The sequence below is a fragment of the Apteryx mantelli genome, chromosome 1 (genome assembly GCF_036417845.1).
Source record: "Apteryx mantelli isolate bAptMan1 chromosome 1, bAptMan1.hap1, whole genome shotgun sequence".
Classification (NCBI taxonomy): domain Eukaryota; kingdom Metazoa; phylum Chordata; class Aves; order Apterygiformes; family Apterygidae; genus Apteryx; species Apteryx mantelli.
The window spans coordinates 181,629,812-181,645,866 of NC_089978.1; the positions used below are offsets into that span (position 1 = coordinate 181,629,812).

Consider the following 16,055-nt stretch of genomic DNA (forward strand, 5'->3'; position numbering starts at 1 on the left):
TTTGATAAAAGCCTCACACCAGGCTTTAAAGTATCTAGTTGATGGTTCGTCATGAAAAAGTTTTGATTAAGTCAATGGATATCTGTTATCTACACTGCCAAGAGTACTCGCTAGACCTACTTACAATTTGGTCCTGTTCACTAAGTAGATATTACTGCAATTAGTTTATAAAAAAAATTGAAATAAACTGCTATGTGTGATCTGTTAACTGTGTATCATATAATGTACAAAGCTTTCTGCAATTCACCATAAAACTAGAGTGCTTTTCCAGTGTTTGCTATATATGTTGCCCTAAAAATCCGCCCTAGCCTAACAGCAACAGGCTGGAAGATATTTGCAAGTAAGCAAGCACAGAGCAGTACGCTCAAAGGGAAACAAACTCCTTCATGGGGTGAGGGCTAGGGGTGTGTGGAGAGTATTTCCCTGAGCCTGCAGAGGAAATGAAATTAAGAAAAGAAATGAAGAGAGGTTTAAGCAAGAACTGAAAGGGAAACTAGAGAAAAAACACCTCAGGATTTAAGATGAAGCTGTCGTCTAGGATTTACTCATCTCCAGCTGTATAGAGAATATTCTTACTTACATCTTTATCTTGGGTCCCTAATAACATCTGCTTTGGTTTTCATGAATTTTCTCCTTTAAAACCTTTTGAGAATGCTACCGTCAATATCATTTCACTGGTGTCACATTGACCATGTCACCTTCTCCAAGTTGCTCGCAATTTCAGACTATCACAAACACATGTGGCACATCTTGACACTGTCAAGGCCTTTCACAAATCAGTTCAACAAACATACAGCCCTTGTATCCTACTGACAGCCCCTCATACCAACAATATTAGTTGACCACAGCTCCACTTACCTGTAAAAGTCAACCCTGGCCCAACTTTTTCCCTCCCTCAAAATGCTCCCAATACATGAGAAGAGTCCTCTATAAGGATTCACAAAGCCATTTCACTATCTGCCTTCAAACCTTTCATCAGAAAGTTATTTTGCAAGTGACGTTAACAAAACACCTTCAATAACAGCATACCTGTTATACTGATGAAATGTCTCATTGTTTCTTCATGATCTAACTATCCTTATTTACCTTTTTTTAGGGTAAATGGGTAGGGTAAATAGGGTAATTTTTTCAGAGTGTCTTTTAAAATTATATTTATCACTATATGCTGACAGCAGAACATTCTATTTTGTTCTGCATCTACACTTTGCCCGAAGAGGCTTTTATCCATATGAAAAACTTGGAGATTACACAATATGAATACACAACAACCTGAAATATTTAACACCATGATAGGGACTAATTATGTATCCATTCTGCAAGCTGATTTGAGAGTCAAGACCAAGTGTAAAACATACTCCCCACAGTAAAAAAAAAAAATATGGGGAAACAGATTTCTGGGGGAAAACATTTATATATAATTCATTTAGATGACAGCGCTATAAATTACCTCACACTGATGTCAATACTCAGATATTTCACACAAAGTAGAAGATTTCAATCTTTAACACAAATTATTAATCCCATTTAATAGAAGTCGTTCACAGACAAGGATTTAACTTTAATTAAATCATCTGAGTATTTGAGATTACAGCTTTATTCCCAGTCTTCTTTTGTACCCACTAGAGAGAGCTACCGAGCTATTGTGAAGCTCATAACACTTAGATTCTAAAATAGATCATAAATTGATCCAAAAAATTTAAACTTCAGCCAACATTCAGAGGGGGTATGTGAAATTATAGTTTCAGTCATCTGAAAATTGATTCCATTAATAAAAAAGGGAAGGAAAAATACATCAGGAAGTGTTGATCTGAAAAATGTGTTACAGAATTTAAAATGTAAATAATCTGTACTTTAATCAGAACTAAGAGTTGTCTGATACTTACTCACTCAGCACAACATGCTTTTCAAGGCATTTAATCAATAGTTTGCTATCTCCACGATGAAAATGAAGAGCTGGGAGCCTCACATCATCCTTTAGACAGAACACCAAATAAGACCATCCCATGCCTTCTTTGTTTTGTTTGATTGATTTCAGATCTGTCAAACTGAACAGGAATGACCACTTGCTTTCTCCGTTTGCATGAGTTGTAGCATCTTAAAAACAAGATTACCACATGATTTTAGTTTGACTTCCAGTGTTAGCAACTACAGAAACATAATATCTATCACTGTTCAAGAAAAACCCCCATAAACACACAAACACCCAGCACTGGTTCTGGTAATAAAATGTATATGTAACTACCCTAATTTCTCATTGTGCCTTCTCACCTTCTACAGACTCTTAAAATAATGAGCAAATCCATCCAACTGCTTCCCTAAAGCTGTGCCTACAGTCTATAAAAATGACCCAGCAGGTAAACATACAACAACTATATCAAATTCCAGCAGCAAGTTGAATCCCACCAACTTCTCTGCCAGGTAGTACTACTCACTCAGACTAAACATAATATACGTTACAATCATGTATGTTATACATTGCACACAATATTAGCTGTGCCTTGTAAGGCTACTACCAAGATGAGGGAGAAGGAATTTGAAAATCTTCCTCTCTTTTTCTAATACAGTGCAAGGACTACGTACATTCAAAATGAAAGGATGCCCAAGGACATAAAACTGCCAGCATGACTGCAGGAGATCTGGCAACCCCTCCCATTCACTCCCATCAAATTAGAACAACTGGAAATAAGTAAGAAGTGGCAAAGAGCAAAATCCAAGTCATTATTGCTCACTGATACTGACTTTGGATGAAGATGTACTCTAAAGATGTAAAAATCAATATGAAGCAGTGAAAATAAATCATTCTATGCATGACAGAGATGGTAGTATTTATAACAAAGATTATAAAGAAAAATACAGGAGAATCAAAGGAAAAAGATGACTCTTGAAAACCACTTTTTTGTTTTGGATTTTTTTTGTTCATTTGTTTGTTTTTTTTACACATATATCTATTCAGACTCTATAATAAGAATGATGTAACTATGAAATCAAGTATTTTGCCAAAATGCTCATTAGACATAAGAAAAATAGCTTTTTAAGTTTTCACACAAGAAAGACCCAGGTACCACATAGTTGTATACTCCATCTCCCCCTGCTGTTCCAGTAGGAAAAAACATTTGAGTAGTAAACTACTCATTTTTCATTTTCTTTTCTAACAATAAAACTAGTTTTTGTTTGAAAGAATGCAAGAATCCAATGTGGATAAAAGTGCTACATCATCTAAAGATACAGAGAGAAAGATGTTAGATGTAACATGCCTTCTAAATTACAAGAGATGTGTTTTGAAAGAAGAAATTAGTTTGGAACAAGAAACAGCTGGTCCTGTGTGAATTCTTTTCCACACCCAGAGATTCACTATCACAAATGACCCCAGCTTTTCAATTCCTAATAAATCCATTTTACCATATCTAAAAGACAACTCTTCAGTTACAAGTTACTATGAAGAAAAACATTCCACTTATTCTGGAAGTACCTCCATTTGAATGAGGTTTCTTTTTGAAAGAGACAGTGGTGACCATGTCCCATTCTGCCTCATAACTACTCGGACGATCTGCTCCTCGGGGGGATTTTTCTTTAGGAGTTTGAGTCCACTCCACAACAGAACTGGAATCCTGAGCAATAAGAAAAAACAAATATAAAAAGACATAATATACTAAAATTGAGCTAATTTCTCTGATTAAACAAGCATAAAAATAAGCATCTTTATTTTCACAGGCAAAAAAACCCTGCAGTATTAAGATTTCTAGAAACATGATACAATTCAACATAGGAAAACCTGAGTTATCATTAAGACTATATAGAAAAGAGGTTTTACTGTGATAAATTTAGCATGGTGTTAAAATATATCCTAGCATCTCTAGTAGACCCAGCCAACGTATACTAACAAACTTTTTATTTAAATGTGAAATTGTATCTTTCTGTTTTAGTCACATCATCTTAATACTGCTTAAATACTACATTTCACTGGACCCTGGAATGTCCATAGACTTCTATTTTTATTTTGCATTAGAACAGTATCTCTCTGTTTTGAGCCTAATTATGAAGAATGAAACACCAGACTAGAAAATAGTTATCACAGGGAAACCAGTGACTATGATTTGCTTACGCTCATTTGGCCTTTTCTATTTATATAGATGGTCCCCTTCTTTTTTAATGCATGAATCACATATCACCCACACATACAATCCAAATAATAATCTAAACTGGGCTGCAGTCCACAAATATGATTCCTAGGTGTAACTGTTAATACCAGTGATAGTCACATAAACAGATTTTGCTACCAGCTATGAGATCATCTACCCATAAGTGAATTAACATGTATAATAGAAAATCTCTGAAGAAGTGGAATGAAGAACACTAATAACTAACAAACATACCTTTCCAGCACAGAGGATGTTAGAAGTATCCAAAGTATCATCCAATGGTCTCCAGTCAACTATTACTTCATTTTCCTAATACACAAACAATCATAAAAACATTCAATACTACATAATTAACAAAGCACGTATAGCTCCCTATTTACTTATGGAATGATTAGAGTATAACTTACATAAATATATAAATTATGTGGAAAATGTCAAATATATTGATCTTCATTTAAGAAAATCCAATGTTTCAGATAACAAGATTTGCCACATATGTTAGGTACTTGGTCAGCACATTTAAGAAGATTCTATAACTGTATTATACAAATACCTTTTCTATGACACGTAGTATTCCTCCTATTAAGTTGTCCTGGTCATCATTTTTTCCACAGGATGAATGAATGAAAACTCCTTCTTGCTCATATGCAACCTATAACAAAGAGGATAATGAAATAAACAGCAACATTTTAAAACTGCTTTTAGCCCCTGATGTAGTCATTATGACTTTGATTCATCTACGTAAGTTGAGAAGCGAATGCTTGAAGCTTGCTAGGGTTTTCATTACCTTTCCTTTTACCCCTCCTCCTAAAATCTGAGTTTTCCAATTCCCTGTTAACAAAAGGCAACTGAAATTGAAACTACTTAAATCATTATTTATTCTCTAAGCAATACACCATTATTTTGCCAGTTAGTCACAAAAAATACATCCAATACCCAATTTTTTTTTAATTAGTGTTCAAAGGTTCATATGGAAATAGTACACAGCTTTTCAAACACCAAAAAGCTTTCTTACATATCTTGCCTTTTCCCTACTTGCCATTTAAGCATATAGAAATGATAATCTAAATTTAAATTAAGATGAACAGTTTATTGCACAAAAAGATGAATTGCACAGAAATCAGAGGCTTAGATTAAATAATGGCTTAGGTTCCATTTCAAAGGTAGAAGGTGTAAAAGTCAGAGGAAGGTTGGCAGGAATACACATTGCCCACAGTTTTAGCATTTAAGCCTGTACAAAAATACACCTGGGGCAAACACTCCCCACAGATCATGCTCAAAAACCCCACAGAATTCTTCTCTGTCAAAATTCAGCAGGCTCCTCAGTGCTGCACACTATAAATCCTCTTATAAGCTCTTAAAAAAAAAAAAAAATTGTTTACACAGTCTTTTTATAAACAACCCTTCAAGGGGAGAATGAAAACTCCCTAATATACCAAATTAAGATTTTGGGGAAGTGAAATACAAACAGTAACAGTAATTTTTATAATCATGTTAGTTTTTCAAACTAAGCAGCAAATATTGTCCAAAGAAACATATTTTAAAAAACATATTTTTAAAAGCAAACCAGAAATTTAACAACTAATCAGAGACTGATATTATATTTCTTCAGTCATGAAATATCAATATCTTTCTCAAGGTATTCATTTTTCAGACATTTTAAATCATCACATTTTCAATCAGGCAAATTAGCTAAAAATTAAGCTCTCTAAGCTTAACCAGCTGGACATGTATACAGAGCTTAAAATCAGTAAAACTCAGTTTACTAGTTCATTCTTTTGTAGATTTACTTCATGAATTTCTCTTCACTTTACACAAGCAAGAAACTTCTAAAGTGTCAAGTTGAATCATAAAAATGTTGTTTGGAAGTGAACTCTAGAGGCCAGTTAAGTGCAGTCTCCCTCCTGAAGATCACTGCCAACGCTACACTGAGATCTTTTTCAAGCATTAGAAGCCTTCCTCCATTTCCTCTGTTACAGCTTTTTTCTTTTCTACCAAAAAGATCCTCTATTTCTACCAAATACCTCTTTTGAAAATTCAGTCACTATTTACATTTTACCTTTTAGTTAAAAACAAGCTAAAAGGATGTCATTTGGACTGGATCTACCAGCGTAATTGTATAATTCATAAGTATGAACCAAAGTCATCAATTACCAGGACAACTGTGCCAGAAAAGCCTTCTGGTATTATTGGTTATACTGGCAGAAGTGCATTTCTATCAGTGATTTTACCAAGTATCACCAAGTAAAACTTGTCAGTCTAGAAGCACTTTCTCTAGTATATTATGCTAGTTCTTCCATGCCAAACCATCCCTACTACAGACATTGTAATATTTTTACTATTTTCAATCCACTAATCTTTCAGAAACACGAACTTCTCTTTTCACAGGAAAAGACAAAATGCTCCCAATGCCACATTTAGTTGGTGTGTAACTGAAGAAATCTACATTACTCCGCACAGCCCTGACAGTTCCTCCTCCCTGCCCTGTGCCCCACTGAAGAAGGTGATGAAACCAAAGTAACAAGAACATACTTCCAAGTTTGGAGGGTATCCGTACAACAGGATTTTCCACACTGCAGTTCACTTTCCTTTTCCCATTACTCTACAGAGAAACTTCTCCAAGTTCAAAGGCCAGAAGGCCAAGCTGTTGGGTTTTATCCTTATCTAATAATAGGTCAAATCTTGTAGTAACTCCTCCAACAGTCACCAAGTATTAATACAACTAAGCTTAAAAAGTGCATTTTTTAAAATCACTGGAGAAAAAAAGTAACTCAAAGATAGGGCACTAAACTTACAAAAGAATATCTAAAAAGTATTTTAACAGCTTATCACATAGCAAAACAGCTGCTGCCATCTTTGAATTATGTGAAGCACTAAGTTGCTTTGCTTCGCCGTACTTTATAAGATGATTATATAACAAGATTAAAATTCAAAAATGCTGTTATGTATTTTCTATAGCGCATCTTACAATAAAATTTAAATTTGAGATTGCTTTTTGTTTTCTGGTATTACAGCAATGGCAAGCTATTACTCAATTAAAACAGAGAAAGTAACATTAGATTGCACATACAAGTATTAAATAATAAAGTATCAAATTAAAAATTAGTATACTAATAGTTAGGTTTGAATCAAATGCCATCCATCAGTAGATAACAACCTACAATATGATTTTACATTGTAGTCAAACATTGTTTAGCTCAACTCAGCACAACACGTGACCCACAAAGACACCTGCTTGGCACCTCAGCAGCCCAATGATCAAGCAATTGCCTGGCCAGTCAGCACATGTAGGCAGCCAAGAGGAGAGACACGTTACAAAGACTGGCAACAGCATATGCTGCCTCGTGCCTCACCAGCAGGTTACTGCAGAACATGTAGATGGCTATCTCGAGAGAAGGTGAGGGAGAACACATAGCGAATGTGGGAGGAAGATCAGGAGCACTGTTAAAATGCTTAAAACTTTTAGAAGGTGTGCAACCAAAAATCTGCGTAGTCATGTCTTGGACAGGACAGCTCCTGGTACATACAGAGACAGTAGAAGGAACAGATATAAATCAGGTAGTATAATGAACTCCTGTTGCCCTATTATTAGCAGTTAAAGTAATCGTAACCCCCAAAACATGAGGTTTTATAAACCTACCAAAACCTGTATCAGTATTACCTGTCAACATTCCCTGTGTAGGTAAGTGTTCCACTCTCCTTTAAATCTTGATAACTTTTTGGCTTCAGTGACAAAGGACTACAGTTTAAAACATCCTCATTATTCAATGTGTGAAAGAATTTAACAGTTTTAAGAATGTCACCTGTTCAGTTACTTGAATATCCTTCTTGTATTATCAGACAAGAAAACAAGCTACTGTTTTATCTTTCTCTGTAATACTCGTTATTGTAAATATTTCATTATGATCTCTTTTTCAAAAGTGAGAAGTAGGGAGTCAAGCTCAATCTTCCATTCTCTTTTCATATGATTAGAGTGACCATTCTTACTTCCTATAAGTCTACAACATTAGTCATCTCATCATGGAGGAAGGACGGAAAAAAAAAAAAGACAAGTTTGTATTATTAGTAAAGCGCACACCACCAGCAACTCAATGAACAGACATGCCCCTAAGATTTTAATCCACACCCCAAGGTATCCCTCTGCCTCTCCAGCCGTCCATCCTCATGGCCCACAGTAAGACACCAGTGTTCTGCATAGTTGAGTAAATGATTATGGGAACAGAGCCCCAAGGAAGCAAAGCAGCATACGTTGCTTAGACGCTTGGGGCTAAAAAGTTGTCCTCCCCTAAACGGCCTAACTACTTTGACTTAGATAATGGTGGTTTTGTTTTTTTCTACACAAGCATTTGTTGACCTGCCCAAAGATACATAGATCCTCAGGATTAGGTGCTATTATATACCTTGAAGGCAGATCCTGTTGGCCCCACAGCAAAAATATAAATGGAAAGCAAACCAAAAAAAAAAAAAAAAAAAAAGTTTGACAAAAACACATTAAATTACAAACACAATAGAAAAGGCAAAAGAAGATGCAAAGCACAACAGGTTAAACATCATTGAAAATTCAATCTTTTAACTGCACACATATCATCATAACTCAAAGATTTTCAGACACCTTACTAGCCTAAAGCTCATTCTATGCAAAACAGTTTCCTTAATATCCACAGTAAAGTAAGAGTAATCAAATCCCAATTTATCCCCCCATCTATGATATCCTTAAGTTCCTCAAAGGCTTTAAATCATAGGTATGACTGTCTAAGAAAAGATGCCTCAAAAACACTCAGCTGGCCATTTTTTTTGGCTGATCAGTATCGGCTCATCACTTCACACGCACTGATTGTTCAGACCTTATTTTTGCCCTTCAATACCTCTCCATCACAGATTAACAACCTGTCAAACACAGGACATTTGAGAGAATGGAGAAGCAATGCAGCTCTCCTACCTAGTTAACTAGTTCCATCTTTCAGACATGTCAGATTTGCTACCTATGTTCTTATCCGACTGTCTCCATTTCTGCCAGAGAGCACAGCTCAGGGCCAACATCACTCTGCCAAGATGCCATCTAGCTTCTCATGATGGATGGAAACAGCTTGCAGTGTTCATACTGTGACCCAGTCCCCACTCTGGGATCATCAAACAATTAAGGCATTGTGCAAATCCTGATTCTAACAACTTTTCAACAGTAGTTACTTTATTTTTGCCTCAGACTAGAGAATCAGGTAAGGACCTCACTGTGGATCCAACAGTCAAAGCAGGCACACTCCAAAGAAAGCGACCATGGTCTGAACACTCCCAAGACAGCAAATTAAGGAAAGATGAGGCTGTCTGCAAACATTAACAACAGATGTATCAGCTGATTAGCATCTTATTTAGGGATCCTAATAGAAGGTAAACAAAAGATGAAAAACAGGAGGAAACACTACAGACCAATAAAATCAATTCAATTTAGGCAATGGTTGTCCTTAGATATCCTACATACATAAAATAAAATAGCTTACAGTTGGGCCTAAAGTTAGAAGAAATATATCTCAATTTAAAATTCTGCATCATACTGCTTTAGTTTCTATCTCTGACTTTGGAATAGCTGAGGTTTCCCCAGAGTTTATTCACACATCCACCATTAAACAGTCACTGAGCATGTCAAAGTAGCCACTGCATCAAGAGTTTACTCTCAGTGGACAGATACCAGTATACTTGAGTGCTCTGCAGAACATCAAGCTAACATTACTTAACCAACATGTATCTTCTGTGGATCAGAAGGTCACTACAACTCCTGATACTTGATTTCCCACCCCCCCAGTTTTCACTGTTGTTGTTTTTAAACTGCAAAAGCTGGCATTTTTAGTTCTGGAGACCCCCAAAAAATCAGCTCTCCATTTCTTGGCTAATAGGTGGCCACAAATGGACATTAAACTATTGTCTCTGTGGACTAGAAGAAAAAAAAGACCTTAAACACTGAAACTACTTACATACTGTACAAGAGTTGGCCAAAAGTTACTAACCCAGGAATCTTCACATCCAATGAAAAAAACAGAACTACCATACATACTGCAATTCAATTCTAACAACATTAGCTATAAAGCTATCAGTACTAAACGATACGAAAAATTACACATGATAACATTTGACAGCTAAAAGGACTAGAAAACCATCTAACAACAACAAAAATGTACTGGGACAACATGAGGCTACAGAAAAGAAGGACAAGGTAAGGCCGGAACAATCAGTGAAAAAGCATATAATTTTCTCACTTTATTGCTTACAACCATTCACTGTTAACAATGGAAATACAAAAGTTACCAGTCTCTAAGAATTTACTACTACAGACTTTTTCTTGGGAATGCACCAGTTCATATTCGACTATTGCAACACTTACTCAAACAGCTAAAAGAAAAAAGAGCTGAAGTACTGCGGGAACTTTGGAACTCATTATATCTAACTACTATGGTTCCAAATGCAGTAACAAAATAAGATCCCAATTTAAGTTTTAATAAAGATATAAAAACATAACCTTATATGCCTTTTGTTTGCTGAGCTGATGGCTCAAGCTTTTTCCCTAAAACAGTGAAATTTCTGGTCCTTCTAGTCTTGAGAGGAGTAGTCTCAGAAACTTCAAGTTTCCAAGTGGGGTTTAAAAAAAAAGCACACAAATATTGCTCATGTTGGGATAAATATGAAAAAGCTGACAATGCTGGGAACCTCGTACCATAAGAAGGATTTTCTGCTTGACAGCAGTACTTAAATTTTTCAAGTTCTGCCCTAAGTGTGCTGCAAAAGTGTTAAACTACCACATATTCTTGCTTCTTATGAAGCAAGAGTGAGATTTCAGTGAAAATATAAATCTATTAAGGATATCGAGGGTAAGATCCTCAGTTTGTATTGTGAGCACTTCTACAACAAAAATCCTTAATGAACATGAAATAGAAAGACTACACAAGAATTCCAGAATTATCAGTGAACTGCTTGCTTTACACATGAGCATAATGAAGCCTTAACTAAATTCAAAAGAGGCAAAGGCTACTGTTCACAAAAAAAGCCTTATGAAGCACAGAACATTCAGAAGAGATTATGATTCTGTATACAGTAAATGATAAAGGCTGAAAAAATAGTGATCATTTTAAATCAAATACTTACTAAAATAGAACAATATGCATAATACAGGAGTCTCTATGCCCCATAATTTAACTAAAAAGTACAGTGAGACACTGTTTAAACCACAGGCTTTGTCTACATCTAAAATAATCTTCTGCTGTTATCTGTGCCAATAAATTACCTAAAGGATGCAAAGCTAATTAAACAAACCACATTTTACAGCCAGGATAAGCAAAGTTATTAAAAAAATAAACAAAAAAACAACAACAATCATGCTTCACAGCACTACTATTTAGTAGCAGCTGCAGTGCTACTTGAACACTCCTAATTGCTGAAATTACATTGGCCAAACATGAGAGGTTAGACCATGCTTTAACTTCAAGAGCAAGGGCATAAGCAAGTGAAAAACACCTTCTCTGACAGTTCACATCAATTGGTAATTGAGAAAGATCTAACAACACATATGCCAAAGATATACCAAACTCCAAGAACATAAACATAAAAGTCATTACTAAGCCAGCTATAATAAGAGTAAGCCAGCTGTAATAATAGCCTCTATACTGACAGACTAAAATTAAAGTTTATACTTCTCTCCCCACACAACTTTTTACCTCATTTTCTAATATTTTCTGTTTTATTGGTGAAGCTCACAAGAGGTTCTCTGAAACAAGGAAAACAAACTGACCTTTGCTAAGCAACAAAAGGAGGTAAAGTATACCTGTTCTGATGCATGCCATTAAAAGCACTGAAAACGAAAGACCTTACTGCCAAGTTACTCGCAGAAAAGTCTGGCAGAAAGAGCAGAAAACTGAAGCTCATACTGCTCTAGTACAGATGGTCACTAATAAAAAATATGAGTCATGAATCAGAACTCCACTGCATTAACTTAAATTTTCTGGAATTGAGTTAACCATACAGAGAACGCCAACCAGAACCTTCTGAGATACGAACAACTAAGACTTGAAATAATAAGAAAAACAAATAAGACAAAAAAAATCTAAGGAAAGTAGTATATACAGTCACAATGAGGTGACTAAATTTACAGTTCATATCCCAGTAAAGCATGAAACTGAAATCAGAGCAAGGCAAAAAAAGAAGGAAAAGATATTGAATAACTGAGTTAATACACTGATTTTTGTAACAGCTGGAAAATATATTAAAAAAAAGATAGAGCAGGTAAGAAGAATTGGGTGAAAATGTAACAAAAACACAACCTGACACAGTGCATTGAAACACAAGATTTCATGAAATCTGAGACAATCTATCCCAACCACTTAATATAGTCCCATGAGCACTCCATGGGAATTACCTTGTGTAATATTTTGCAAAAAGTAATAGCATGCTAAAAGCTGCTAAATTAGACTAAAAAACCCCACAAGCTAATACCTACTACTCTTTCAAAAGTTTACCACCTGAAACACATCATTACAACACTGCGCAAGCAGAAGTAAAAGAGGAATTAAATTAGGACACCCATGGTCTATAACACCTTAAGTGAGAATGCTGGGGTCTGAACCAAGTTACACCATGTTCTACTGTTACACTATGCTACACTTCACTTGGAATGAGGTTTCACTAGTTCACAAGCACATCTAGCATCATGATGACATCCAAAACAGCAACTGTGATCCAAACACACTCCCTAAACCAGCAGAATATTAACCCTGCCAAAAATAAGTGCACAGTTTTGAATTGTTTCAGCTTGCTAAATCAAATCACAGGGAGATCAAATAAGAACCCAAGCAAGTATAAGGGTAGCACACAGCAGGGGAGAGTTGGAGGATGGACCCTCTCCTATTGACAGGAGTGAAACTTCAGATCAGCCACTTCATGAGGTGTTAGAAAACAGAACTGTCATTTTGTTCTCTGTATCAAGTGCTTTTATTTTTTAAGATGCTATAATTTAAATACATGAAGAATGCTAATATGTTGCTGAATCAGAAGTTGACAAGTTGCATTAGTGTTCTGGATGTGGCATAACTGAAAAAGTTTTGCAACACCTTAGAAATTTATAAAAGTCCCAGGTCAAATAGACTTCTTAAACAGGAACAAAGAATATATATCAAATTTACAAACAACTAATCCACAATATTTTTAGCTTCTTATATAACTATGATAATATAGTTTAGGGGCCTGCAGGTCAGTTCTAAGAGATATATGAAACAAAAGCTAGAAAAGCAGTCAGTAGTTTTCCCCACCTTTCTATCACGGCAAGAGGCAGGGCTAGTGGAATCTGAACAGGAAGAATAGACAGGGAAGGCGAACAGGATGTGTACTTTGGGCATTCGTCTTAGAACACCTTGCTGAGAACACTAGCAACTGTCATCTGGCTTTTGTTGCTTGACAGGGATCCATACCTCCACTCAGAAAAGTTTAGTGGGCCTGCAAACTGAGAAATATTGATCTTCTCAGAATGACGCAGAATCATGCAGCTTTACTTTCTACCTAAACTATACAAGAGCCTAAAATGTGAAAAATCAGTCATATAAAGAACGCATAAACTTCTTTTTAGTTTGTTCTCAATACCTGATAAAGAAGAAACAAATGAACTGCACCTGAAAAGTGTTATTTAAGAGTAAAAAAATCCTGGAAATCCATGGTGGTCATAACCAGAGTGGTGACAGACAATGAAAAGGAAAGATTCAGATGCTTTAAACATTAGAAAAGTGGATGTTTATGATAAAGCTGCCTATACCAACACTAATTCAGTTTTCATTTTCTGTTTCTCACACATGCTTCCAGGAAAAAAAAAGAAAAAAGAAAAATCAAGTTCCTGATAAAAGCGATATGAAAATCAATTATGAGAAATGAAAACACTTAGCATCAGCCAATAAACTGCTGGACTGAGTTTAAAATGAACAAAACCAGAAGTTTCATTTAGGTCAGAATTGAAACAGAAGCAAGACTTCAAAGTTTATTTTTAAGGCTTTCTAGGAAAATATTTATTAATAAAACCAGTATCCCTACATTAAGAAGCTGAAAGTGACTTATTTCGTTTTCAGGACTCAACAGAGAAAAAACAAAAGAGTAACTTTTCTTTGCTTACATGCAAACTTGATTTGCATAGCTGGAAACAGCTAGGAGGACAGCAGGACCACAGCACCTAACAGTTGTCAAGAACTCTGATTACAACATTTTAAAGTTGTAACAACTCCAGCTGAGCAAGTTACCTGTTCCACTTCTGATTAAAACAGAAGATATCATAAACTGGTTTACCAGGTCAGTCCCTCCATTAACTCTACCACAGAGATATCTACTGAATTATCTCGCTAGCTTAAAACACTCCAGCAGCCTCTGAAAAGCACTGACATAACTTATTACATACATTCTCTCATTTGCTGCCATTTAACGGAAAAGGGAACTGGTCATACTCTAACACTGGCTAGATACAGTCAGACATTATACTAAGACCGTAAATCTTACAGGATCCACCTGCTCAAGAGCTCAGGTGTTACACAGTAACTGTTTTAGAAGACTGAAACATTGAATATAAATATTTGTACAATAAAACCATAAGGACACAACTCAGATTTATGTGGAGGGGGAGGGAGAGACGGGGGCAACATGCCCCCCTCCAGTGACCTCAACTCAAACCAGAACAGACACTTGAATGAAAACCACCTCCTCAGTTTTTCCTTGTCAAGCTCTGCAGTTTCATTCAAAAAGACTCGACGAGGATCTGCAGCGTATCTTTACGTTAAGAAAATGATCTGACAGACAGCACTTTACATCTACCCCGGGGCAGACACACGCACAAGGCTTAAGTGCAGGTTAAGGAAAAGGCCAGTAACGTCTACCAGCACCTCTGGAAAATACGGCCACGGAGACGAGACGAGACGAACCTCGTTTTTCAGCTTCAAACCGCCTCCTGCGGCGGGGAGCGGCCTCCCCCTAGGCCCGAGCCGGGCACTCGGCGGCACGAGCACCGGGGAGGGCGACCCGGCTCGGGCCGCAGGACGCTGCGACGTGTCGCCTCGCCCGCGCAGGGCGGGCCGAAGTCTCGCCGCGACCCCCCCCGCCACGCCGCGGCGGCGCAGAGGGCCCCGGGGCCTCCCGCCGCCGCCAAGCCGGCCGAAGAGGGGCCAGTCCGGGCCCGCAGTCGGCGCGGCCCCACGAGGCCCCCCCCCGCCACACGCACAGCGGGGAGGGCGGAAAACCGCCACCCCCAGCCGCGCCGCGCCGCCCCTTCCCGCGGCCCGTCCCCAAGCGGGGCGACGCCAGCGAGGGGCACAGCGACTCCCCACGCCCAGCCCCGGGGCTGCGGGAAGCCAGCGGGAAGCCGGCCGGGCCCCCCCGCGCCGGTGCCCGCGGCGCGGCGCTCCCTGCCCGCCCCCGTTACCTTGCCGCTCGGAGGCGCCGCCATGTTGCCTACGAGTGTTTATGATGACGTTGCGCCCTTCACGTGCTTCCCCGCCGCTTCACAACAAGCGCCGTCTCCCCCGCCACGGCCGGGCGGGCGGCGCACGCGCACTGAGGCGGAGGCAGCCCCGCCGGCGGGGGCGGGGGTTTACCGAGCAGCGCGCGGCGACACACGAACCCGCCGTGGGCCGAGCTGGAGGGGGCGGGGCCTCGGCGCCAGGGGGCGGGGCGAGCTGGGGTGAGGGGAGGGGCGCTCCGCTCGTCACCTCCCGCGGCGGCCGCGCGCCTCCACCCCCAACCGCCACCGGCCCCAACGGCCGCCCTGCCCCGCTGGGAGGCACGGCCGGGGCAGGACGCAGCCTTCCCGCCGCGCCGGTGGGTACCCCGCGGGGGAGGGGCCGTGCGCATGCGCTGGACGGCAGGAAAATGGCGGTTTTTCGAAGGCCATGCTTTTTTTTTTTTTTTCTC

General features: G+C 38.4%; 1 protein-coding gene across 3 annotated transcripts in view; it reads right to left on the reverse strand.

The window, feature by feature from the left end:
• The window catches only part of TBC1D15 (TBC1 domain family member 15), a 38,153-nt gene extending 22,441 nt beyond the window's left edge, over window positions 1-15,712 (reverse strand). For 2 of the 3 annotated variants that reach the window (XR_010886623.1, XM_067313260.1), the window contains exons 1-5: window positions 15,568-15,712; window positions 4,693-4,791; window positions 4,374-4,448; window positions 3,470-3,608; window positions 1,884-2,094 (exon numbers count right to left, since the gene is read on the reverse strand). Coding sequence is in view for 2 of the 3 variants with exons in the window: in XM_067313260.1 (XP_067169361.1) it covers window positions 1,884-2,094; window positions 3,470-3,608; window positions 4,374-4,448; window positions 4,693-4,791; window positions 15,568-15,591 (548 nt within the window). In the remaining variant the exon portion in view is untranslated. The remainder of the gene's footprint in view (window positions 1-1,883; window positions 2,095-3,469; window positions 3,609-4,373; window positions 4,449-4,692; window positions 4,792-15,567) is intronic. The other variant, XM_067313249.1, reaches the window with a different exon arrangement.
• Between the last annotated feature and the right edge of the window lie 343 nt (window positions 15,713-16,055).